Here is a 27,199-nt window from a genome sequence, read left to right on the forward strand (position 1 = left end):
GTATGTGGGACTGAATTTCAGTTGAGGTTGGAATTGTAGTCCTATGGGAAAACTAATTTTGGATCACTTCCTGCCAAATACTGAACAGTATAAGCAAGCACCTTTTCCGTTTCTTTTACACCTGGTTTGTTGTTTACAGTCCAAAATGTGTTAGAGGTACCCACTTTGATATTGCAGAATCTTCTTTTGAATTTATGTTCCAATTTCGGCATTATCATCTTTCTTTAAATTTATTTGCACGTTTTAAAAAAAATGTAATTTTTTATTTGCTAAGAATATACACTAAATAAAATCCTAAAAGAATCTTAGAAACCTTTAGTAACTTCGATCATCAGAACTCTATAGAGAATTCTTATGCTCATGTAAGCAGCACATTACAGGAGGCTGATTTTTGCTATCTCATTAGAACTGTACACTATTTTTAGAGTAATTGTTTTGATCCAATCCAATAAACTTGAACTCATAATTAAAAAAAAATTAAGTTATTAGCACTGAAAACTGCATATTGCAAATCTTGCATCCGATTTCACTAAGGACAGAACTGGTGTTAATCCTTTTAAAATAAGTATTCACCCCCTTCAAATCAGTATTTAGTAGATGCACGTTTGGCAGTAATTACAGCCTTGATTGTGTGTGGATGGGTCTCCATCAGCTTTGTACATCTGGACATCGCAATTTTCCCCATTCTTCTTAACAAAACTGCTCAAGCTCTGTTAGATTGCATGGGGATCATGAGTAAACAGCCCTTTTCAAGTCCAGCCACAAATTCTCAATTGGATTAAGGTCTGGACTCTGACTTGGCCACTCAGGGCACTAACTTAGTTGTTTTTAAGCCATTCCTGTGTAGCTTTGGCTTTGTGCTTAGGGTTGTTGTCTTGCTGGAAAACAAATCTTCTCCCAAGTTGTTGTTTTCTTGCAGACTGCATCAGGTTTTCCTCCAGGATTTCCCTGTATTTTGCTGCATTCATTTTACCCTATATCTTCACCAGCATCCAGAGCCTGTCGCAGTAAAGTATCCCCACACCATGGTGCAGCCACCATCATGCTTCAAGGTGGGGATGGTGTGTTTTTGATGATATGTGATGGTTGGCTTATGCCAAATATACTGTTTAGTCTGATGGCCAAAAAAGCTCAATTTTGGTTTCATCAGATCATAGAACCTTCTCCCAGCTGATTTCAGAGTCTCCCTCATGCCTTTGGCAAACTCTAGCTGGGATTTCATGTGAGTTTTTTTTAAAACAATGGCTTTCTCTTTGCTACTCTCCCATAAAGCTGCAACTTGTGAAGCACCTGGGCAACAGTTGTTGTATGCGCAGTCTCTCTCATATCAACCATTAAAGCTTTAAAGTCCTCCAGAATTTCTTGGTGGCCTCCTTCACTAGTCCCCTTCTTGCACGGTCACTCAGTTTTTGAGGACGGCCTGCTCTAGGCAGATATAGAGCTATGCCATATTCTTTCCATTTCTTGATGTTTGAGGGATATTCGGTCACTTTGAAATTTTCTTGTATCCATCTCCTGAGTTATGCTTTTCAATAACCTTTTTGTGGAGTTGCTTGGAGAGTTCTTTTGTCTTCATGGTGTAGTTTTTTTTCCAGGATAGTGACTCACCAGCAGTTGGACCTTCCAGATACAGGTGTACTTTATTACAAGTAATTGGAACACCTTGACTGCAAACTGGTTTCCAAAAACATATCACCATTTAACTAATTATGTGACTTGTAAAACCAATTGGCTGCACCAATGATGATTTGTCATGTCATATTAAACAGGGTGAATACTTATGCAGTCAATTATTTGTAGTTAATTTAGATCACTTTTAACTTTGACGCAAGAGTCTTTTCCTGTTGATCAGTATATGTAAAAAAAAAGCTAAATTGAATCCACTATGATTCAATATTGCAAAACAATAAAACATGAAAACTTCTGGGGGGGAGGGGTGAATACTTTTTCTAGGCACTGTAACTGGCTAATTAGCAATAGTGGCAGACTCAGAATTGTCCTGTGATGAAGGCATGACAGTTGCAGTGTCCAGTGTCTCATAGAATGGCTGTTTCTGTTTGATTTTCGGCATTGCGTAACCTACTGCCAATCTGTTTTTAAAGACAAAATTGATCATCAAATAGAAATAGTTGTGCTTGCACTCTGAATCTTTCTAAGTAATGAACTGGAAACCATCTGTGTTTGAAAGATGAGATGAATGAATGTCACAAACTTTTTTATTTTCCTCTTTCTGTTTTATGATTTAATCTGAAGCTTATGCTGCGTATGAATTTTAGTAAATTCATTAAAATTTATTACTGCTCAATAATCTTGTATAAATGATTGGACCATCCATAATGAAGTGCCTTTCAGTAAATACCTACAACATAAAACCACATCCCAAGGTTCTCCAGGAAAATCTGAGCACCATGCCACTCCATTGAAACATCAGGTAATGAGTGAATAAAACAAGGGTGAGCTTCTGGTAAATTAGATATTTGAGGCGGTAGAGGTTAAGGAGGATTCCAGTATGCAGATGGTTTAGTGTATGGGCAGCGTATCTTTAATCATACTGAGCCAGATGATCTGGCTTGCCAACTGGTCTTTCTGGCTGGAAGGTGGGTATGTGGGTGGGGGTGTGCCTTGATACTGAACCACTGACCTTTCAATTTCCCCAATGGCCTTCCAGTTGTGGCACTGGCCTGTAGAACACACTGTCTCAGGCTTGTGCCAGAGGACAGCCTCTGACAGGATTCTCAGTGTGGAGGAACAGAGGGATCAAGGGGTCCACAATCATAGATCCCTCAAAGCTACCGCGCAAGTTGATAGGGTGATTAAGAAATTGAATTGTGTGTTATCCTTCATTAGTTGGTGAATTGATTTCAAGTGCTGAGAGTCAATTTTGTAGCTCTAAAATGTTGGTCAGGCCACACTTTGAGTATTGTGTTCAGTTCTAGTTGCCTCATTATAGGGTGGATACAGAGGGGATTTACCAGGGTGATTTAGAGAACGTGTCTCATGAGGTACATTGTGTGATTTAGGGCTTTTCTCTTTGGAGTGAAGGAGGATGAGAGGTGTATAACACGTAAATGGCGTGAAGAGCCAAAGACTTTTTCCTGGGGTGGAAATAGTTAATATGGAGGGGACATAATTTTAAGGTCATCGGAGAAAAGTATAGGGGGTAAGTCTGGTAGGTTTTTTTATAGCGTAAAATGTGCTGCTGGAGTGACACATGATGAAAGAAAAGTGGAGGGCTACATAGAAGGGAAGATTTAGATTGAACTAAATCAGTATGTCATTGTGGGCTGAAAGGCCTGCTGTGCTGCAGTGTTCTATTTGGAACCTCTTTTAGGAGAGAGTTGGTGCCTGCTCACCTGGAAAAATAGATCATTATGTTATGCTGTGGTTAAGAATGAGTCCATTAAAATCTAACTGGATGTACTAGAAGTAATCTGTTTAAACTTTTGAAGAATGTTCTGCAATTTGAATAGCTAGCTGCCTGTATTTTTTTGAGTATTGTTTGCAGCACAGCAGGAAGGAGAAATTGCTCTTTGATTTCATAGTTGTTAATCAGCAACTTTCAAATATGGTGCATCAACCACATTGGCCCAACATTTGTTTTTGCAGCCTTCTTGCCCTAAGAAACCAGGCCTTGTGTCTTTATGTCTTTATAATAATTGCCTGGCACATTCACCAGTGGAGGTGTAGTAATGCTATTTAATTATGTTAGTGCTTGTTGTTCTTACCTTTGAGGTCTTATGCCATCTGTGTGTTTCTGTCTGTATTAGTGCATGTAGCTTTTTTTCTACCAAACTGCACCCTGTGAAAAGCAATTGGATAATGCTTTTCTTTTTTTCAAGGGAAGACCTGTTTTCGTTTACTAGGGCTAAAGTTTTAAAAGAGAATCTACACCAACTATTCTTGTAAATCACTATCAGCATGCACAAAACAGCTAAGTGGTCCCCAGCTCACTGATGACTTCACTGTGCATTATTCATGAGACAAGGTCTTAAATGTTTTAGCAATTCAGAGGTAGGGTAAGTGAAGAAATGACCATAAACTTGAAGGAAGTGGATTTTTAACCTGTATAATGACATATCCAGTCCACTGTTATATGACCTATATAATCCATTCCTTTAAAGTTTTAAAAGAATTCCTAAGAATTCCTTTAAAGGTGCTATATAGTTCATAACTAATCAGATGTTATCAATTAAGTAGCATTTTGTTAAATGCATCTTGGACTAATGAACCCTAAAAGTTTTGTTTAAATATCACCATGATTACTTCACTATGTAATAACTGTTCCCAAAGAATGCAAACTACTGGATTTTGATTAAAAAGCAACTCTTAAAGATTGTTAAAGTATTGAACTCTTCTTTCCCTACCAGATGTGGGCAAGGGACCAGTATTGTAGTGGGTGGCTGGTTCTAGTTATAGGGAATGCTGATGTCCACTGCCAGGCTAGTCTTTAGATTGCTAATTGCCTACACTGTGCAGTGCCCATTTTGGGACAAAAGATGTCTAACCCGTAAAACAAAATCAACTATTAACTTTTAAAATCATAAAAAGTTCTTCATTAGCAGTAATAGCATATAATACATCAATTTAAATATTCTTTTTCATTAAAGATTTAGTTTTAACATCTGACTGCCAATCATATAATTGAAACTGGAGTAGATTTAAGAGATTTTTCTGGACTTTTGTATCATGATTAGTTAACCCGAGCGAGAGACGAACTTTTAATGTTTGCATACTCATATCAAAATGTTCATGACTAAAGTTATTTCTGATCCATTTGTACTTAGAAATTGAGCAGATTAGTATTGCATAACCACTACTCATTGTCGTTCTGTTAGTGCTGGAAATCTTTCTTCCCCGTGGAACCTACTATACATGTTTCAATTTCTGTGCAGGAATCAAATTATTAGAATCTGTTATGCATGGGTTATGGTTGTAAATTGAATTGTTTATTTGTTTGGCTAGCTTACTAATTAATTAAATTTATTCGGACATGTTATTAATGTGCTCCTTGGTGTTTTGCTGCTTTAAATTTCCTATTTCCCACTTCAGGGCTTGAGTATTTTGCATTGGGTAAGTTTTAAGATTTTTCTCACAGGGTAAAATGTCTGCATGAACACCTTCAATATGCATTTGCTTTGTACTTTAAAGTGGCTGTTGCATAATGTTTGCATTGGATCAGTAAATGAAGTCTAGTTTAATATTGAACTAACCTGCATTGGTATTATTTTTGTGCTTGCAAACTAAATCTTCACACTTGCACCAATTACAGATGTTTTGCCAGCATAGTAGGTGCACACTTTAAAATGTGTTCCTCTAAAACCACCCTTGTTTTGAAAGCTTTTCGTGTTAAACCTAGTATTGATCTGCAGAAGTATTACTTTCAGACTATTAGTTAAGTGACTAGTTTTATGGAATTTGTACTGGCATGACAGACAAATTGAAATTCGAGTAATATTTTGGTTAAAACTTCCAGCTCACAAAATTATTCCGTTGGATAAGTGTAGATACTTTAATAGTTATTCTGACAAGTTGCAAACAGCCTGCATGAATTAAGTTGGTGAACTTTAATTCTGTTTCAGTAATATGAAACACTTGTAAATATTGCATGCAAAGAAGTTTTTTGATTTTGCCCAAAAGCGGTTCATTGGTACCTCACTTAGTGCTTGAGATGCATTCCCAATAGCAAGAATGCTGGTGGAATCAGCACATACGGGTCAATATTCATGTTATGCATGCGGAGAAGTGTTTCTTGTCAGTACTGCAGTGCCAGGAACCTGGTATGAACACCTGCTCAATCTGGTTGAGGGCTCAGCCCTCTGGCACACCAACACTCACAATATGGTTAGTGATTTCATTGTTCTGACTCAGTACCAGGCAATAGGCAGTGACTGCTTGTACTGGGCATATAATTACTTGGCATTAAGGTGCAGGAGCAACTTCTATTCCATGTGTTGTCAGATCACTTGGATCCTGCTGGTGTGAAGGTGATGGATGTTGCTATTTTAAACCCCATTCCTCCCCCTTGTTTAGCTTTACAGCAACTCAGCCTGAAGATTTGCTCTGGTACCTCAATGTCAAATGGCAGTATTGACTGGACAAACCAGCTCTCATAGAAACATAGAACATAGAAAATAGGTGCAGGAGTAGGCCATTCGGCCCTTCGAGCCTGCACCACCATTTATTATGATCATGGCTGATCATCCAACTCAGAACCCCGCCCCAGCCTTCCCTCCATACCCCCTGACCCCCGTAGCCACAAGGGCCATATCTAACTCCCTCTTAAATATAGCCAATGTACTGGCCTCAACTGTTTCCTGTGGCAGAGAATTCCACAGATTCACCACTCTCTGTGTGAAGAAGTTTTTCCTAATCTTGGTCCTAAAAGGCTTCCCCTTTATCCTCAAACTGTGGCCCCTTGTTCTGGACTTCCCAACATCGGGAACAATCTTCCTGCATCTAGCCTGTCCAATCCCTTTAGGATTTTCTACGTTTCAATCAGATCCCCCCTCAATCTTCTAAATTCCAACGAGTACAAGCCCAGTTCATCCAGTCTTTCTTCATATGAAAGTCCTGCCATCCCAGGAATCAATCTGGTGAACCTTCTTTGTACTCCCTCTATGGCAAGAATGTCTTTCCTCAGATTAGGGGACCAAAACTGCACACAGTACTCCAGGTGTGGTCTCACCAAGGCCTTGTACAACTGCGGTAGTACCTCCCTGCTCCTGTACTCGAATCCTCTTGCTATAAATGCCAGCATACCATTCGCCTTTTTCACCGCCTGCTGTACCTGCATGCCCACTTTCAATAACTGGTGTATAATGACACCCAGGTCTCGTTGCACCTCCCCTTTTCCTAATCGGCCACCATTCAGATAATAATCTGTTTTCCTATTTTTGCCACCAAAGTGGATAACTTCACATTTATCCACATTAAATTGCATCTGCCATGAATTTGCCCACTCACCTAACCTATCCAAGTCACCCAGCATCCTCTTAGCATCCTCCTCACAGCTAACACTGCCACCCAGCTTCGTGTCATCCGCAAACTTGGAGATGCTGCATTTAATTCCCTCATCCAAGTCATTAATATATATTGTAAACAACTGGGGTCCCAGCACTGAGCCTTGCGGTACCCCACTAGTCACCGCCTGCCATTCTGAAAAGGTCCCATTTATTCCCACTCTTTGCTTCCTGTCTGCTAACCAATTCTCCATCCACATCAATACCTTACCCCCAATACCGTGTGCTTTAAGTTTGCACACTAATCTCCTGTGTGGGACCTTGTCAAAAGCCTTTTGAAAATCCAAATATACTACATCCACTGGTTCTCCCCTATCCACTCTACTAGTTACATCCTCAAAAAATTCTATGAGATTCGTCAGACATGATTTTCCTTTCACAAATCCATGCTGACTTTGTCCGATGATTTCACCGCTTTCCAAATGTGCTGTTATCACATCTTTGATAACTGACTCCAGCAGTTTCCCCACCACCGACGTTAGGCTAACCGGTCTATAATTCCCCGGTTTCTCTCTCCCTCCTTTTTTAAAAAGTGGGGTTATATTAGCCACCCTCCAGTCCTCAGGAACTAGTCCAGAATCTAACGAGTTTTGAAAAATTATCACTAATGCATCCACTATTTCTTGGGCTACTTCCTTAAGCACTCTGGGATGCAGACCATCTGGCCCTGGGGATTTATCTGCCTTCAATCCCTTCAATTTACCTAACACCACTTCCCTACTAACATGTATTTCGCTCAGTTCCTTCATCTCACTGGACCCTCTGTCCCCTACTATTTCTGGAAGATTATTTATGTCCTCCTTAGTGAAGACAGAACCAAAGTAATTATTCAATTGGTCTGCCATGTCCTTGCTCCCCATAATCAATTCACCTGTTTCTGTCTGTAGGGGACCTACATTTGTCTTTACCAGTCTTTTCCTTTTTACATATCTATAAAAGCTTTTACAGTCAGTTTTTATGTTCCCTGCCAGTTTTCTCTCATAATCTTTTTTCCCCTTCCTAATTAAGCCCGTTGTCCTCCTCTGCTGAACTCTGAATTTCTCCCAGTCCTCAGGTGAGCCACTTTCTCTGGCTAATTTGTATGCTTCTTCTTTGGAATTGATACTATCCCTAATTTCCCTTGTCAGCCACGGGTGCACTACCTTCCTTGATTTATTCTTTTGCCAGACTGGGATGAACAACCTTTGTAGTTCATCCATGCAACCTTTAAATGCTTGCCATTGCATATCCACCGTCAATCCTTTAAGTGTCATTTGCCAGTCTATCTTAGCTAATTCACGTCTCATACCTTCAAAGTTACCCCTCTTTAAGTTCAGAACCTTTGTTTCTGAATTAACTATGTCACTCTCCATCTTAATGAAGAATTCCACCATATTATGGTCACTCTTACCCAAGGGGCCTCTCACGACAAGATTGCTAATTAACCCTTCCTCATTGCTCAAAACCCAGTCCAGAATAGCCTGCTCTCTAGTTGGTTCCTCGACATGTTGGTTCAAAAAACCATCCCGCATACATTCCAAGAAATCCTCTTCCTCAGCACCTTTACCAATTTGGTTCACCCAGTCTACATGTAGATTGAAGTCACCCATTATAACTGCTGTTCCTTTATTGCACATATTTCTAATTTCCTGTTTAATACCATCTCCGACCTCACTACTACAGTTAGGTGGCCTGTACACAACTCCCACCAGCGTCTTCTGCCTCTTAGTGTTACGCAGCTCTACCCATATCGATTCCACATCTTCCCGGCTTATGTCCTTCCTTTCTATTGCGTTAATCTCTTCTTTAACCAGCAACGCCACCCCACCTCCCCTTCCTTCATGTCTATCCTTCCTAAATATTGAATATCCCTGAACGTTGAGCTCCCATCCTTGGTCATCCTGGAGCCATATCTCTGTGATCCCAACTATATCATAATCATTAATAACAATCTGCACTTTCAATTCATCCACCTTATTACGAATGCTCCTTGCATTGACACACAAAGCCTTCAGGCGCTCTTTTACAACTCTCTTAGCCCTTATACAATTATGTTGAAAAGTGGCCCTTTTTAATGCTTGCCCTGGATTTGTCGGCCTGCCACTTTTACTTTTCTCCTTAGTACTTTTTGCTTCTACCCTCACTTTACACCCCTCTGTCTCTCTGCACTGGTTCCCATCCCCCTGTTGTGAACTAACCTCCTCACGCCTAGCCTCTTTAATTTGATTCCCACCCCCCAACCATTCTAGTTTAAAGTCACCTCAGTAGCCCTCGCTAATCTCCCTGCCAGGATATTGGTCCCCCTAGGATTCAAGTGTAACCCGTCCTTTTTGTACAGGTCACGCCTGCGCCAAAAGAGTCCCAATGATCCAAAAACTTGAATCCCTGCCCCCTGCTCCAATCCCTCAGCCACGCATTTATCCTCCACCTCATCGCATTCCTACTCTCACTGTCGCGTGGCACAGGCAGTAATCTCGAGATTACTACCTTTGCGGTCCTTTTTCTCAACTCCCTTCCTAGCTCCCTATATTATCCTTTCAGGACCTCATCCCTTTTCCTACCTATGTCATTGGTACTTATATGTACCACGACCGCTGGCTCCTCACCCTCCCACTTCAGGATATCTTGGACACGATCAGAAATATCCCGGACCCTGGCACCAGGGAGACAAACTACCATCCGGGTCTCTGGACTGCATCCACAGAATCGCCTATCTGACCCCCTTACTATCGAGTCCCCTATCACAACTGCCCTCATCTTCCTTGCCCTACCCTTCTGAGCTACAGGGTCAGACTCTGTGCTGGAGGCATGGCCACTGTCGCTTCCCCCGGGTAAGCTGTCCCCCCCAACAGTACTCAAACAGGAGTACCTATTGTCAAGGGGCACAGCCACCGGGGTACTCCCTATTACCTGACTCTTCCCCTTCCCCCTCCTAACCGTGACCCACTTGTCTGCCTCCCGTGGCCCCGGCGTGACCACCTGCCTGCAACTCCTCTCTATCAACTCCTCACTCTCCCTGACCAGACGAAGGTCATCGAGCTGCAGCTCCAGTTCCGTAACGCGGTCCCTTAGGAGCTGCATCTCGATGCACTTGGCGCAGATGTAGACGTCCAGGAGGCTTGGAGACTCCAGGGCCTCCCACATCCGACACCGAGAACAGCAAACTGCCCTCACACTCATACTGCCCCTCTCCTCAAGTAACAACAGAAAATGAATGCCAAACCTTCCTCGCCTCGCCCGTTTCCGCCTAAGCCCGTTGAGCCGAAGCCCTTAAGTCTTCACTCTGCTCCCGGCTTACTCCGCTGCCCGCAAACTACACTGCCCACTCTATGAGGCTCTGTTCCTTTTAAATCTGCCGCGCTGTACTGCCCGACGTCACACGCCTGCGCAGTCCCGCCTCTCAGAACGCCGTTGGAGAAAAAAAAATAACGAAAATTTCAAAATTGTCTTTCTCGGCACTCCCACTCAGACTCTCAGACTCCTTCGTCGAATCAAACCTGAAGCAGGATTTCTGCCCTTTTAAATCTGCCGCGCTGCACTGCCCGACGTCACACGCCTGCGCAGTCCCGCCTCTCAGAACGCCGTTGGAGAAAAAAAAATAACGAAAATTTCAAAAATGTCTTTCTCGGCACTCCCACTCAGACTTTCAGACTCCTTCTTCGAATCTGCCTCTGCCTGTTACCTGGTTTACTCCACACCAAACTTAGTAGTGATGTGATCACCATTTTACTGCAGGAGCACCAGGCTTTGTGCCAGGTTTTCAGTATAACAGTATACAGTCAGAACAAGCATCTTTTTAAAGTATGTGGGGCAGGGGATAGGTACATTATTGTTAGAGTCTAGCAGGATCAAGAGCACTATACTACCTGGGAAGTTTAGATAGTATTATTGACAAAGTGCATTTATTTTAAATTACTTAGGGCAACAACTGGGTATAATTACCCTCTTTTAGGGTATTAATGTGCCTGTATTTTTAAAAATACTAATTGAAAATTACATTTAAAATGAATTTGATCATGTTTCCATTATCCATATACTGGATAATGAAGACTGGAATTGTAAAGTTTGATATCGCACTTAGCAATTATAAATGGCACAAAATATGGTTTAGCTTGCAACACAAGTGTCAATGCTTGTTTTACTCAAAATAATGTACACATTAGGTACATGTTAATTTAATTCAACATGGCATTCCTGAACAATTCTTTCAGTATTTCATATTTGGTAAGTTAAATATATACAAAATGTCACTTGCTGAGGCTTGTATATTGCATGCTGAGCCATTTCCATATCCCTGTTGTACTTAACATTTATTTTAGATTTTTGGCATGTTGTCTTAAATAAATATTGTTAAATCTTTACAGGCGTGCCAACTGTTTATACACAAGGAATGATCCCTGTTGGAGCACCAACACAGGTTTCTGCTCCACAAAGTCTGTACAGTGAGGAAGATCTCAAATCTATTCAGGATATGTTCCCTAACGTGGACAGAGAAGTGATCCGAACAGTGTTGGAAGCACAGGCAGGCAACAAGGATGCAGCAATTAACTCCTTGCTTCAGATGAATGAAGAGTCGTAGAAATATGGTCAATCAATGTTGCCAACACCTCATCATAACTGAAGTATTTCTGCATCAAGGACTTTGAGCTTTATCAGCTAATTTATCTGGTTTAAGAATGCATGTGTCCAGTAATCTGCACATTGTACTAAAAGTTTGTAATTGTATTAAACTTAGAGCATTCCATAATCTTAGTGCATATGTTTAAGATCAGAGAGGCTGGTGCAATCATCTTGCGGATAATACTTATGAAAAGGTTCTCCGCTGAGCTTTGTTTTAACTTGATGCTTATGATTTTTGCAGTGGGCCTGTTATACATCCTGCAGAATTCTGTGCACATTGATTGGTTGTCAAATGCTTTCCCAGAATATTGTTGTTACTCAAGAGTTTATTAAAATGTATATTAGTTGTAAAGATATATATCACGAGTTGAATAGTCATAGTGTATTATATCACAAGTTTCATTATAAAATAAAATTGCCTAAAATTACTGGCTAGGTGCAGGTGTGAAGGGTATGTGGGAAAAATAAATTGTTTGGATTGTATGGTGCTGGGCTTGGTAGATGTAAAAGATGTGAATAATGAAATTATCTTCTCCCATTTCACCACTCACCCAAAAGATACTTAGTAAGTAATACATGTATCCTTGTTTGACACTGACATCATAAAGTCTAATTTTCATGCAAAACCCCACACCTAGTCATTCTAAAGTTTTCCTGAATTTTTTTTTCCCCAAAGGGTGTTTCATGTAGATGGCTTGGAAATTCCCACTACACAGCATGGTGGAGCCCTGAAAATCATCCAGAAATGAAAAGACAATTATGCATTTGGTTATGCATGAGACTAGCAGTGACACTCAATATACTGCATGTTTTCAATGAAGTTGTCTTCTAGCATCAAAAATACTTAATAGTGTGTCTTACCTTGGACCTCCTGCGGCATTTTGTACATACAGTTGGTCTTTTGGGATGAAGAATCAGTGTAGCTTATTTAATATGCTACATCTGTTCTTTTAAACTAGTGGCTGGAAGAGCTGGTCTATGGCCTAGGTGCTGGAAAGTGGAATTGGGTACGTAATTATGTCCTGACAAAGGGTCTCGGTCTGAAATGTTGACTGTTTATTCCTCTCCTACTGCGTTTCTTCAGAATTTTGTGTTGCTCTGATTTCTAGTGTATGCAGAATCTTTTGTATTAATAAGTAGGCAGGTTAATTTATTTTCCTTTCAGAAGAACAGCCACAGTGGGGTGACTGGTCTGAAATTTTACAACATAATAGTACAACACAAAACCAAGCCCTTTGTCCTATGCTGTTGTGCTGCACTAATCAAACCATAAACTAAATGCCTAATTAAACCAATCCCTTCTGTGTGTACACATTGTCCTATTCCTCCATTCTCTGCCCATTCATTTGCCTATCCTAGTGTCTTGAACATCTATTGTATTTCCATTCTTAATGTAGTAACAGGAAATTAAGCTCAGAGTTAGTGTTTGATGTGTTTGTGATTATGATGCATGATATGCTGACCTTTTGTTTACTCAAAGATCAATATAATCCTTTTAAATGTCCCTAATGTAACTTCCCCTATCACCAGCTCCAACAGTTCATTCCATGCACACAGTCTTCTTCGGTTGTCCATCGAAATCCGATGACAATGTCCACTCCTTTGATGGTGAGATCTTTGATGACTATACAGTCCTATCCTGGACCCACAAGCTCTATTGCAGGTGGGATATGTATATGTAGTAGTGGTGGCAATCATGACTGCATTTCTCCTGGCTCTCTTCTGCTGTTTTCTGGTTGTTCTTTCCATCTCCAGAATACGAACCCCGTCCCTACACAGCTGTCGCCAAGTGGTACGGTCAGCAGCAACATCCTCCAGGTCCTCGGGTTTAATCTTGCACTTCCTTAAAGCATTCTTCATCTGATCCTTATAGCTCTTTGGCCTTCCAGCTGAGCGTCAACCATGATGTAGCTGGCCGTATAACACTCTGCGGGGTAGCCGATTTGGGGGCATCCTTATCACGTGCCCCAGCCACTGCAGGTGATGCTGGGTGATCATGGCCTCAATACTTCTGCAGTTGGTCTTTACAAGTATTTCAGTGTGGGGTACCTGCTCACGTCAGGTAATTCCCAGGATGCACTGGAGGCAGTTTATGTGAAGCGCTCCAAGGACTTGATAAGTGATGGCTGTAGGTTACCCAGGCTTCATAGCTATAAAGCAGGGTGGTGACACAGACCAACATACATCAAAGTTGCTGGTGAACGCAGCAGGCCAGGCAGCATCTATAGGAAGAGGCGCAGTCGACGTTTCAGGCCGAGACCCTTCGTCAGGACTAACTGAAGGAAGAGTGAGTAAGGGATTTGAAAGCTGGAGGGGGAGGGGGAGATGCAAAATGATAGGAGAAGACAGGAGGGGGAGGGATAGAGCCGAGAGCTGGACAGGTGATAGGCAGAAGGGGATACGAGAGGATCATGGGACAGGAGGTCCGGGAAGAAAGACGGGGGGGGGGGGTGACCCAGAGGATGGGCAAGAGGTATATTCAGAGGGACAGAGGGAGAAAAAGGAGAGTGAGATTAAGAATGTGTGCATTAAAAAGAGTAACAGATGGGGTACGAGGGGGAGGTGGGGCCTAGCGGAAGTTAGAGAAGTCAATGTTCATGCCATCAGGTTGGAGGCTACCCAGACGGAATATAAGGTGTTGTTCCTCCAACCTGAGTGTGGCTTCATCTTTACAGTAGAGGAGGCCGTGGATAGACATGTCAGAATGGGAATGGGATGTGGAATTAAAATGTGTGGCCACTGGGAGATCCTGCTTTCTCTGGCGGACAGAGCGTAGATGTTCAGCAAAGCAGTCTCCCAGTCTGCGTCGGGTCTCACCTGAAGGCTTTATGTGTCAATGCAAGGAGCATTCGTAATAAGGTGGATGAATTGAAAGTGCAGATTGTTATTAATGATTATGATATAGTTGGGATCACAGAGACATGGCTCCAGGGTGACCAGGGATGGGAGCTCAACGTTCAGGGATATTCAATATTCAGGAGGGATAGACACGAAGGAAGGGGAGGTGGGGTGGCGTTGCTGGTTAAAAAAGAGATTAACGCAATAGAAAGGAAGGACATAAGCCGGGAAGATGTGGAATCGATATGGGTAGAGCTGCGTAACACTAAGGGGCAGAAGACGCTGCTGGGAGTTGTGTACAGGCCACCTAACAGTAGTAGTGAGGTCGGAGATGGTATTAAACAGGAAATTAGAAATGTGTGCAATAAAGGAACAGCAGTTATAATGGGTGACTTCAATCTACATGTAGACTGGGTGAACCAAATTGGTAAAGGTGCTGAGGAAGAGGATTTCTTGGAATGTATGCGGGATGGTTTTTTGAACCAACATGTCGAGGAACCGACTAGAGAGCAGGCTATTCTGGACTGGGTTTTGAGCAATGAGGAAGGGTTAATTAGCGATCTTGTCGTGAGAGGCCCCTTGGGTAAGAGTGACCATAATATGGTGGAATTCTTCATTAACATGGAGAGTGACGTAGTTAATTCAGAAACAAAGGTTCTGAACTTAAAGAGGGGTAACTTTGAAGGTATGAGACATGAATTAGCTAAGATAGACTGGCAAATGACACTTCAAGGATTGACGGTGGATATGCAATGGCAGGCATTTAAAGGTTGCATGGATGAACTACAACAATTGTTCATCCCAGTTTGGCAAAAGAATAAATCAAGGAAGGTAGTGCACCCGTGGCTGACAAGAGAAATTAGGGATAGTATCAATTCCAAAGAAGTAGCATACAAATTAGCCAGAGAAAGTGGCTCACCTGAGGACTGGGAGAAATTCAGAGTTCAGCAGAGGAGGACAAAGGGCTTAATTAGGAAGGGGAAAAAAGATTATGAGAGAAAACTGGCAGAGAACATAAAAACGGACTGTAAAAGCTTTTATAGATATGTAAAAAGGAAAAGACTGATAAAGACAAATGTAGGTCCCCTGCAAACAGAAACAGGTGAATTGATTATGGGGAGCAAGGACATGGCAGACCAATTGAATAATTACTTTGGTTCTGTCTTCACTAAGGAGGACATAAATAATCTTCCAGAAATAGTAAGGGACAGAGGGTCCAGTGAGATGGAGGAACTGAGCGAAATACATGTTAGTAGGGAAGTGGTGTTAGGTAAATTGAAGGGATTGAAGGCAGATAAATCCCCAGGGCCAGATGGTCTGCATCCCAGAGTGCTTAAGGAAGTGGCCCAAGAAATAGTGGATGCATTAGTGATAATTTTTCAAAACTCGTTAGATTCTGGACTAGTTCCTGAGGATTGGAGGGTGGCTAATGTAACCCCACTTTTTAAAAAAGGAGGGAGAGAGAAACCGGGGAATTATAGGCCGGTTAGCCTAACGTCGGTGGTGGGGAAACTGCTGGAGTCAGTTATCAAGGATGTGATAACAGCACATTTGGAAAGCGGTGAAATGATCGGACAAAGTCAGCATGGATTTGTGAAAGGAAAATCATGTCTGACGAATCTCATAGAATTTTTTGAGGATGTAACTAGTAGAGTGGATAGGGGAGAACCAGTGGATGTGGTATATTTGGATTTTCAAAAGGCTTTTGACAAGGTCCCACACAGGAGATTAGTGTGCAAACTTAAAGCACATGGTATTGGGGGTAAGGTATTGGTGTGGGTGGAGAATTGGTTAGCAGACAGGAAGCAAAGAGTGGGAATAAACGGGACCTTTTCAGAATGGCAGGCGGTGACTAGTGGGGTACCGCAAGGCTCAGTGCTGGGACCCCAGTTGTTTACAATATATATTAATGACTTGGATGAGGGAATTAAATGCAGCATCTCCAAGTTTGCGGATGACACGAAGCTGGGTGGCAGTGTTAGCAGTGAGGAGGATGCTAAGAGGATGCAGGGTGACTTGGATAGGTTGGGTGAGTGGGCAAACTCATGGCAGATGCAATTTAATGTGGATAAATGTGAAGTTATCCACTTTGGTGGCAAAAATAGGAAAACAGATTATTATCTGAATGGTGGCCGATTAGGAAAAGGGGAGGTGCAACGAGACCTGGGTGTCATTATACACCAGTCATTGAAAGTGGGCATGCAGGTACAGCAGGCGGTGAAAAAGGCGAACGGTATGCTGGCATTTATAGCGAGAGGATTCGAGTACAGGAGCAGGGAGGTACTACTGCAGTTGTACAAGGCCTTGGTGAGACCACACCTGGAGTATTGTGTGCAGTTTTGGTCCCCTAATCTGAGGAAAGACATCCTTGCCATAGAGGGAGTACAAAGAAGGTTCACCAGATTGATTCCTGGGATGGCAGGTCTTTCATATGAAGAAAGACTGGATGAACTGGGCTTGTACTCGTTGGAATTTAGAAGATTGAGGGGGGATCTGATTGAAACGTATAAGATCCTAAAGGGATTGGACAGGCTAGATGCGGGAAGATTGTTCCCGATGTTGGGGAGGTCTAGAACGAGGGGTCACAGTTTGAGGATAGAGGGGAAGCCTTTTAGGACCGACGTTAGGAAAAACTTCTTCACACAGAGAGTGGTGAATCTGTGGAATTCTCTGCCACAGCAAACTGTTGAGGCCAGTTCATTAGCTATGTTTAAAAGGAAGTTAGATATGGCCCTTGTGGCTACAGGGGTCACGGGGTATGGAGGGAAGGCTGGGTTCTGAGTTGGATGATCAGCCATGATCATAATAAATGGCGGTGCAGGCTCGAAGGGCCGAATGGCCTACTCCTGCACCTATTTTCTATGTTTCTATGTTTCTAATATATAAAAGGCCACATCGGGAGCACCGGACGCAGTATATCACCCCAGTCGACTCACAGGTGAAGTGATGCCTCACCTGGAAGGACTGTTTGGGGCCCTGAATGGTGGTAAGGGAGGAAGTGTAAGGGCATGTGTAGCACTTGTTCCGCTTACACGGATAAGTGCCAGGAGGGAGATCAGTGGGGAGGGATGGGGGGGACGAATGGACAAGGGAGTTGTGTAGGGAGCGATCCCTGCGGAATGCAGAGAGAGGTGGGGAAGGAAAGATGTGCTTAGTGGTGGGATCCCGTTGGAGGTGGCAGAAGTTACGGAGAATAATATGTTGGACCCGGAGGCTGGTGGGGTGGTAGGTGAGGACCAGGGGAACCCTATTCCTAGTGGGGTGGTGGGAGGATGGAGTGAGAGCAGATGTACGTGAAATGGGGGAGATGCGTTTAAGAGCAGAGTTGATAGTGGAGGAAGGGAAGCCCCTTTCCTTTGAAGGTCTCAAAGCTCTACGCTTCTTTTTGGATTCCAGACCTAATCAGTTCCCCTCTACCACCACTCTGCTCCGTCTAGCAGAATTAGTCCTTACTCTTAATAATTTCTCCTTTTGCTCCTCCCATTTCCTCCAAACTAAAGGTGTAGCTATGGGCACCCGTATGGGTCCTAGCTATGCCTGCCTTTTTGTTGGGTTTGTGGAACAGTCTATGTTCCGTGCCTATTCTGGTATCTGTCCCCCACTTTTCCTTCGCTACATCGACGACTGCATTGGCGCTGCTTCCTGCACGCATGCAGAACTCGTTAACGTTATTAACTTTGCCTCTAACTTTCACCCTGCCCTCAAGTTTACCTGGTCCATTTCTGACACCTCCCTCCCCTTTCTAGATCTTTCTGTCTCTGTCTCTGGAGACAGCTTATCCACTGATGTCTACTATAAGCCTACTGACTCTCACAACTATCTGGACTATTCCTCTTCTCACCCTGTCTCTTGCAAAAACGCCATCCCCTTCTCGCAATTCCTCCGTCTCCGCCGCATCTGCTCTCAGGATGAGGCTTTTCATTCTAGGACGAGGGAGATGTCTTCATTTTTTAAAGAAAGGGGCTTCCCTTCCTCCACTATCAACTCTGCTCTTAAACGCATCTCCCCCATTTCACGTACATCTGCTCTCACTCCATCCTCCCACCACCCCACTAGGAATAGGGTTCCCCTGGTCCTCACCTACCACCCCACCAGCCTCCGGGTCCAACATATTATTCTCCGTAACTTCCGCCACCTCCAACGGGATCCCACCACTAAGCATATCTTTCCCTCCCCGCCTCTCTCTGCATTCCGCAGGGATCGCTCCCTACACAACTCCCTTGTCCATTCGTCCCCCCCATCCCTCCCCACTGATCTCCCTCCTGGCACTTATCCGTGTAAGCGGAACAAGTGCTACACATGCCCTTACACTTCCTCCCTTACCACCATTCAGGGCCCCAAACCGTCCTTCCAGGTGAGGCATCACTTCACCTGTGAGTCGACTGGGGTGATATACTGTGTCCGGTGCTCCCGATGTGGCCTTTTATATATTGGTGAGACCCGACGCAGACTGGGAGACCGCTTTGCTGAACATCTACGCTCTGTCCGCCAGAGAAAGCAGGATCTCCCAGTGGCCACACATTTTAATTCCACATCCCATTCCCATTCTGACATGTCTATCCACGGCCTCCTCTACTGTAAAGATGAAGCCACACTCAGGTTGGAGGAACAACACCTTATATTCCGTCTGGGTAGCCTCCAACCTGATGGCATGAACATTGACTTCTCTAACTTCCGCTAGGCCCCACCTCCCCCTCGTACCCCATCTGTTACTCTTTTTAATGCACACATTCTTTCTCTCAGTCTCCTTTTTCTCCCTCTGTCCCTCTGAATATACCTCTTGCCCATCCTCTGGGTCACCCCCCCCCCCGTCTTTCTTCCCGGACCTCCTGTCCCATGATCCTCTCGTATCCCCTTCTGCCTATCACCTGTCCAGCTCTCGGCTCCATCCCTCCCCCTCCTGTCTTCTCCTATCATTTTGCATCTCCCCCTCCCCCTCCAGCTTTCAAATCCCTTACTCACTCTTCCTTCAGTTAGTCCTGACGAAGGGTCTTGGCCTGAAACGTCGACTGCGCCTCTTCCTATAGATGCTACCTGGCCTGCTGCGTTCACCAGCAACTTTGATGTATGTTGCTTGAATTTCCAGCATCTGCAGAATTCCTGTTGGTGACACAGACCACTTGGTATACGGTGACCTTTGTGGAGGGACGAAGGCTCCTGTTCTAAAAGACTCTATGCCAAAGTCTCCCAAAGGCAGCTGATGCCTGTTTAATGCGGCTCTGGATGTCGTCGTCAATGCCGCTATCCTCAGAAAGAATGCTCCCCAGATATTTGAAAGATGGCACTACTGCCAGCTTTTCATCACCATCAGTGAAGGCAGATAGAGTGGGTGGGACACTGGTACTCCACTGGCAAACCACTTATGTTTGGTGGTATTGACAGTCAGCCTCATCCTGCTGTACGCTTTCACTGCCACAGCAAGGATGGTCTGAAGATCCTCCGGAGTATGGGTCACAAGAGCACAGTCGTCTGCATACTGCAGATCCAAGACCCGCTCTCTACGGAGTTTGGTGGTTGTGTAGTGCCTCCTGCTGTCAAAGAGGTTATGCACTCAGTACTGTACACAAAAAAAAACTTTTGCCATCCCCCCTATACTTTCCTCCAATCACCTTAAAACATGGGCTCCCAGCATTGGGGTCCATGGACCACTTGTTTAATGGTATTGGTCTATGGCATAAAAAAGGTTGGGAACCCCTGCCTTAAAATGTCATCTCATGTTAGCCATTGCCACACTGGGGAAAAAGGTGCTGGCTATCCACTCTATGCCTCTTATACAACTATTAACACAACTATCAAATCACCTCTCATCCTCCATGACTTCAAAAGAAAAAGGCTCAGCTTGCTCAATCTTTCCTCTCTAATCCAGGCACCATCCTAATGAAATGCTTTGGCACCCTCTCAAAGTTTACACATCCTTCTGAAAATAGGGCAACCAAAACTAAATAAAATGTGGAGCTGCAACATTTCTGCACAGCTCTTGAATCCTGCCATTAACCTTGTAGTCTGCCTTCAAGTTCAACCTTCCAAAGTGAATCACTTCAGTTCTCCAGTTTGAACTCCACCTGCCACTTCTGAATGCAACTCGGCATTCTTCCAATGTTCCATTGTAATCCATGACATCCTTCTATAGTAACCACAACACCACCAATCTTCTGCAACCTTGCTAACACACCTCTCAATTTCCTTTTCCAATTTATTTATAAAATTATCAAAGAGCAGGGGTCCAAAAACAGATCCCTCTGGAATGGCATGTTGGCACCAAGGGAGAAATATCAAGGATACTTTATCAACATACTTTAGTTCCTTGTTTGACAGCAACTAATTTAAAGTTGTAATTATTCAGACCCAGTAAGAACCTCAGTGCAGCCTACTTCTGTGATTGTCTATTCCTAATTTCATTGCTTCATCATTTGACCAATCCTTTGCCTTGATTCTAACCTCTGGAATTCACATTCTGAATTTTGCAGCTTCTATTTTTAGTAACTGAAAACCTACCTTTGACTAAGCTTTTGAAGATATTCCTGTAATCTGGCAGCTGATTTTGTCCAATTACACCTGTGAAATGTTTTGTGGTATTTTCATTACATTAATAGCCTGCTACTCTAATCATCTCTCCATCATAAAATTATCCCATGATTTCCTCCACTCTTGAAAAATACAGGGCATCTTAATTACCTCTGGGTAAGTTAACATTTAAGGAAAGCTACCTATACTCTCATCAATTGGCCAAGTGGAATTCAATCCAATAGAAAACAGTAGTATTACTGTGTAAACACGAGGAATTCTGCAGATGTTGGAAATTCAAGCAACACACATCAAAGTTGCTGGTGAATGCAGGAGGCCAGGCAGCATCTCTAGGAAGTACAGTCGACGTTTCGGGCTGAGACCCTTCATCAGGACTAACTGAAGGAAGAGCTAGTAAGAGATTTGAAAGTGGGAGGGGGACGGGGAGATGCAAAATGATAGGAGAAGACAGGAGGGGAGAGGGGGTGGGGAGGGAATTAAAAAACACCCAGAGGATGGGCAAGTTATTTACCACCCCTTGCCCATCCTCTGGGTTCTCCCCCCCCCTTCCTTCTCCCTGGGCCTCCTGTCCCATGATCCTCTCATACCCCTTTTGCCAATCACCTGTCCAGCTCTTGGCTCCATCCCTCCCCCTCCTGTCTTCTATCATTTTGGATCGCCCCTTCCCCTCCCACTTTCAAATCTCTTACTAGCTCTTCCTTCAGTTAGTCCTGACGAAGGGTCTCAGCCCGAAACGTCGACTGTACCTCTTCCTGGAGATGCTACCTGGCCTGCTGCGTTCACCAGCAACTTTGATGTGTGTTGCTAGTATTACTGTGGATTTACATAGATCCTGCTTAACCATTTTTATTTAATTCCAACCACTGAAACTAGTTTTCACGTTTTAATGGCCTTGCCCATTTCTAATTTTAGAACATAATGCAAACATATATGCTAATTTAAGGCAACCTATAACTGGTATGCATCAAAACTGTGACTGCATTCAGACTCTTGAAATATGAGATATTTGCGTCTCAACAGTGCCAACAATGACTGCATCCAGCAAAACATTAACCATCTGATGGTCAACATTACAAATACAAAACAACATCCTGGAGTTCACTGTAGGAATGGGGATCTGTGACCGATTCAATGAAAAGTCAAAAGCTAGGTGTACCATGATCTCTACAAATCTGTTTGAGTAAATTAGTGGGGCAAACAGCATCTGGGGTAATAAAGCAATTGTTGAAATTTTGGGCCAAATTCCTACATCAGGATTGATTACCTTTTCTCCTATAGATGAGTTCCTGCAGTAGATTGATTGTAGTTCCAGATTCCATCATCTGCAGTCCTGTCAATACTGCGGTTGCTGATAGCTGCAACGTGCTCAAGATTTTCAGCATTGTTTAACCCATCTACTGCCTTAACAGCCACGATACCATCCCCCTGAGAGCCAGGAACAGAAACACCCACTGGATGGAATATTTCAAAGAATCCTTCATCAGAAGTAAATGCAACTGCCCCTAACTCCATCCCACAGAGGGATATTTGGGCAATCTTGCCTCTTTTCCACTCAAGACTGACAGTCATAACCCATCTCAAAAATAGGGCCTTAAGAGCAGATATAATCTCTGCAGAAATCCAAAAACTGATGGAGATCTTCAGTTACATGCCATATTCTTTACTTCCTTTTCAGGACATCAGAGACACCCTACTTCTTCAAAGAACAGGGTTTCCCTTCCTCCATCATTGATGCTGCCCTCACCCACATCTCCCCTATTTTCCAGACATATGCGCTCACCCCATCGTCCTGCCTCCATAACAGGAGTCCTAACCCAACACCTCATGAAATTCTGCATCCAACACACCATTCTCCACATATTTTGCCATATCTAGAAGGGTCTTGCCACCAAACAAATCTTTACCTTCCTCCTACTCCCCGCAGGGAGGTCCTCCATCATTTTGTGTGTGTTGCTTTGTATTTTCAACATCTGCAGAATTTCTTGTTTTTAAATTCCATCTTCCTTGATAAGCCAAAGCCTCAAATACCTACTCTAACGCTGGCCCACTCACCCAATGGCCGCTCTGCTTACCTAACTTCTTTTTATTGGACCTTGCCAAGTGCTAATTATGTGCCCACATACATGTCTTCTTGGGAACTGGAGCATGCAAAATGAGCCCACTGCCCGTGATTGCTTCTTTTAAACTCTCTGCCTCTGCAATCCAATGACTCCTCGGGAACCGTGGCCTGCAAAATGTGTCCACTGCCCTCACTCGCTTTGTCTAAACTCCCATGTATTCTATGCAATCCAATGTCTCCTTGGGAACTGTGGCATACAAAATATGGCTTTGGCACCAAATGTAATCTATTAAGTAATCCATACTAGCTCAATGCAGTGGGATACAAATTATTTCAAAGAGACAAATATACAATCACTTCAATCATCCTGGTAATAATTTTCCCATGTACAACAACCTTGCTGAATAACTTGACAAAATATATTTCTTAAGTAGTTTAAACTAATTTGTAAACAATATTTAATTAGAAGTATCATACAAGCACTTTTCCAAAAGTAGTCATTGTATTCTTTACAATCCATGATTAATTTTTTTAAACTAATTGCGGATTTCCAAGAGTGCCTCTATTCTTGTGAATAAATTTAAAGCATAGTGCTGACACGCCAGTTACGAGTAAGTTGGTTTTCATACATCTGAGAATTGAGCATTTTGCAATAATTGCCATCATGGAACACTAAACTAAAAATGGAATCACCACGTTCACAAAAATTAAACAATACACTTTCATACAACTTAAGCAATTCAGTTTATTGCAAACTTTAACTAAAGGCATTAATTTTAACAAGGTATATTTACATTGTATATTGGATGCACATCTGAAATTGGACAAATGAAACGTATTATACAACCAGAATAATTTGACAGTAAAAAGCCAATATTTTTTTACATTTTGTACTTGTGTCAGTGGTTTATGTCCATCCTAGCGATATACTAAAAAAGTTTGTTGCCATTTTCTCATGCAACCAAACACATAAACCTTGCAAATAAAAGATTGTCAAGATGGAATAGACTTTTATCCCCAATTTGGCAGCCACAGCTATACAACATTGTTACTCCCACCATTTTGTTTTGGAAATATTCCATCTCCTCCTCATCTGTTACTTAAAAAAATGTACACTATATTCCTACCACAGTTTTAAGTAATTGCTACACTGCAAGGGATGCTTGAGCATCCCAATCTTCAAGTATCTGTGATCAAATATTTTAGAGGTTTACGTGGTGAATCAAGCATTAACAACTGAATTTGGATTTTACCACCCCAAAGCAGTTTGGAAGATCACAGAAAATTGCATTGCTTGGTTTGATTATTTTTTCAATATTTATTTCTAGAACTCTAAACCCAAGCTGTTATTAATTTTTAAAAACAGTGATGAAGTTGATATAAAATATTTCATTGACTTTGAATGTATTAAGGTGCTTGAAGGATCCAACAATATCGTTACTGTAGATGCTGCAAAGAACAGGCCACACTAATAGGTGAGTGCACATCTCATTCTACTTTCCTGGAACAGACACTATTTTCTAATGTGAAAGTATTCTTCCACAAATTTATCATGCATTATCATCATCTCTTTTCAGCCTTAAACCTGTACCATAGGCACTTTGTCAAATGACATTTTAAAAATTGCCTTAGCAGAACCGAGTGCTAGCTCTCACCTCGATAAACAGTCCAGTAAAGTCCCATGAAGAGGGTCAATATGCCATTAACACTTTAATTCCCTGAATTTAAAAGTAGAAATTATGTCATACTTTCCTCAAATAGGGCTCTTCACTCCTTAAAAGTTTATTTTAACAGAATTTTCTAGCCTACTAATATCATATTAAGTGCTCAGGTATCAGTTCACCCTGATCAAGTTCTATTGACCTGGCAACTAAAATAAAGGGAACTTAAAAACAAATTGGTAAGTGGTTCAATAGAATTTTTATAAAACAGTAAAATTGATGCAGATCTTTAGTTTAGAGAACTACACAATAGCCACATGCAATTCAAAGCTAATCATCAGTATCTTTCATCTTTGATTTGAATAATTTGTTGTTCTGAAAATATAAAACGCAGAAGGATGATCATATTTATGGCTATTTAGTGACATACCAAATGATCAACTCATCTTCAGTAGCAAATATGTTTAAGTTCTGAATTAAAGAATTTCCAATACTCATCTTCTAGATTTCAAGAACTGCTTACAAATAAAATCTGAAGGAAAGAGCCACCCTTGAACATTTGGAATTAGAATTTCCTCTAGCAATTGGTTTAATATAGGCAACTCGTTCAAAATAACACTTTTACATTTGCATTTCACCTCTACAATTTACACTGCCCACTTGGAAGAAACACTGAAAGTTAAAATCTTATACAAGATGAAAAAAAGTATGAAAATTTCTAAACACTTTGGTCACACTATGTGTTCCAATTGGTATACTGCAATTATATACGTTAGGTTTAAGTATACACATTTTTATAAAATATTCTACTTTTATAACCATTTACTATGGCAACAATACTAATTATCACGTGAGTGGCAAGATATTTAATGGACTGATTAACCCATTTAAAAGAACATGTATTTTATACAAATGCACACAAGAGTTCTTTGTATCTGCCAACATGTAATACCCTCATTTACACATTTCATTCAAACTCTTCTTTGCACATCCATCTTTAAAAAAAAAAAATCTCATAAGAATATTGCTGGTCCTGATCCCATGTAAATTTAGTGCAGCAGTGACTGGCTTTAATAGGCCTAAGCCCAGTGCCTCCAGTGAACCCCACTGATACCCCTGGATAGTAGCTGCTCAGACTGGAGTAGACAACAGCAGGCAGAATTATTCATGCAGGTCCATTAATTGAAGCTTCAGGTGACAAGACATGTTGAGCCGTCCTTAAAAAGATAAAAGAAAAAGCAATTTTCAGTGAACTGAAGAAAATAGAGTGAAATTTCTGTTGAACAGTTGAACATTTCTAGGGAGTACAGCATAAAGCAATTTCACAGATTCAGCAATCAGCATGATTCAGTCCACAAACTGACACTTTTCTTCCCTGATACATGATGCACATTTTGAAATCCATACAGAATGCAAGGAATATTCATAAATTAAAGTGGCATTTGGGATGGTTTATTAAATTGACAAAATGCAATCAGCCTAATAAATACAGCTTTTGGCATTTTTCTCAGATAATTCAGCACCAATTTGAATCCTCTTAATTTGGATAGAATCCACAGGATAAAAATCATCTATTCAATCCATTAAGTTTCAGCTGATATTTAGATCAGACTCAAAATTTGCGCTGACTATAATAACTTCTCCATCATCACATCTCTTTTTCTGAAGCATATCCCATTATTTATGCACCAAGCCCTTAAGGAGCCATTTATCTGCCACATTTCTTCCAGATGTGCTTCATTCACAAGTTTTTCACATCTGCCAACATGTGATAGCCTCATTAGGACATTTCATTCAAACTCTTCTTTGCACATTCACCTTTACCTGGCAAGAATATTGCTGCCTCTATTCTATGTAAGTTTGGTACAACTGTGACTGGCTTTGATAAGTGAACTAATGATACCCCTGATAGTATCCCAGAATTCAATGCGGTGAACCTTTCCTGCATTCATCAATAAGTATATCCTTGCTCAGCCAGCATGTCTATTTTCAGTGTGACTTATGTTTAAGGACATACCAATCTTTTTTTTTAAAAAAAAAGCACTTTGGCAAGTCTGATCACCTGGCCTTACTTCACTCCCTCCCAGATACAGACAGAGACTGAGGAGAGCATTACCAGTGGTGAGGACCGCAACAGGAGTAGGAAGCACAGGAGCGTCTGCAGGACTGCTTTGAATCGGTGGACTGGACAATATTCAGTATCTTCAAATCTGAATGAATATGCCACAGACAGAAGCCCTGGGTGAACCAAGAGATTTGTAGTATACTGAGGGCTAGATTTTTCAAACCAGCCTACAAGAAACCCAGGTACAACCTATAGAAGGCCATCATAAGAGTGAAAAGGCAATTCCATCTGCAGTTAAAGACACAATCGTATGCACAACAGCTGTGGCAAGGTTTGCATGCCAGTACGTCCTATAAAGCAAAGCCTAACTGCATAAATGGCTTCGATGCACATTTTGAAAGGGTGAATAACACTACACCCGCGCAAATCCCAC

The 27,199-nt window shown here is 42.1% G+C and overlaps 2 protein-coding genes across 7 annotated transcripts in view; one reads left to right on the forward strand and one right to left on the reverse strand.

Moving 5' to 3' along the window:
• Positions 1 to 12,046, forward strand: part of tollip (toll interacting protein) — a 32,262-nt gene extending 20,216 nt beyond the window's left edge. The window contains exons 6-7 of one of the 2 annotated variants that reach the window (XM_063061817.1): positions 5,050 to 5,070; positions 11,363 to 12,046. In XM_063061817.1, coding sequence (XP_062917887.1) covers positions 5,050 to 5,070; positions 11,363 to 11,577 — 236 coding nt within the window. In that variant the 3' untranslated portion in view covers positions 11,578 to 12,046. The remainder of the gene's footprint in view (positions 1 to 5,049; positions 5,071 to 11,362) is intronic. The other variant, XM_063061818.1, reaches the window with a different exon arrangement.
• Positions 12,047 to 23,592: 11,546 nt separating this feature from the next.
• LOC134353651 (serine/threonine-protein phosphatase 6 regulatory subunit 3-like) overlaps positions 23,593 to 27,199 on the reverse strand; it is a 150,954-nt gene continuing 147,347 nt past the window's right edge. For 3 of the 5 annotated variants that reach the window (XM_063061823.1, XM_063061819.1, XM_063061820.1), the window contains exon 25: positions 23,593 to 25,918. In XM_063061823.1, the coding sequence (XP_062917893.1) occupies positions 25,867 to 25,918 (52 nt within the window). In that variant the 3' untranslated portion in view covers positions 23,593 to 25,866. The remainder of the gene's footprint in view (positions 25,919 to 27,199) is intronic. The other 2 variants (XM_063061824.1, XM_063061821.1) reach the window with 1 other exon arrangement.

This window comes from Mobula hypostoma, chromosome 11 (assembly GCF_963921235.1).
Source record: "Mobula hypostoma chromosome 11, sMobHyp1.1, whole genome shotgun sequence".
NCBI classification, from domain to species: Eukaryota; Metazoa; Chordata; class Chondrichthyes; order Myliobatiformes; family Myliobatidae; genus Mobula; species Mobula hypostoma.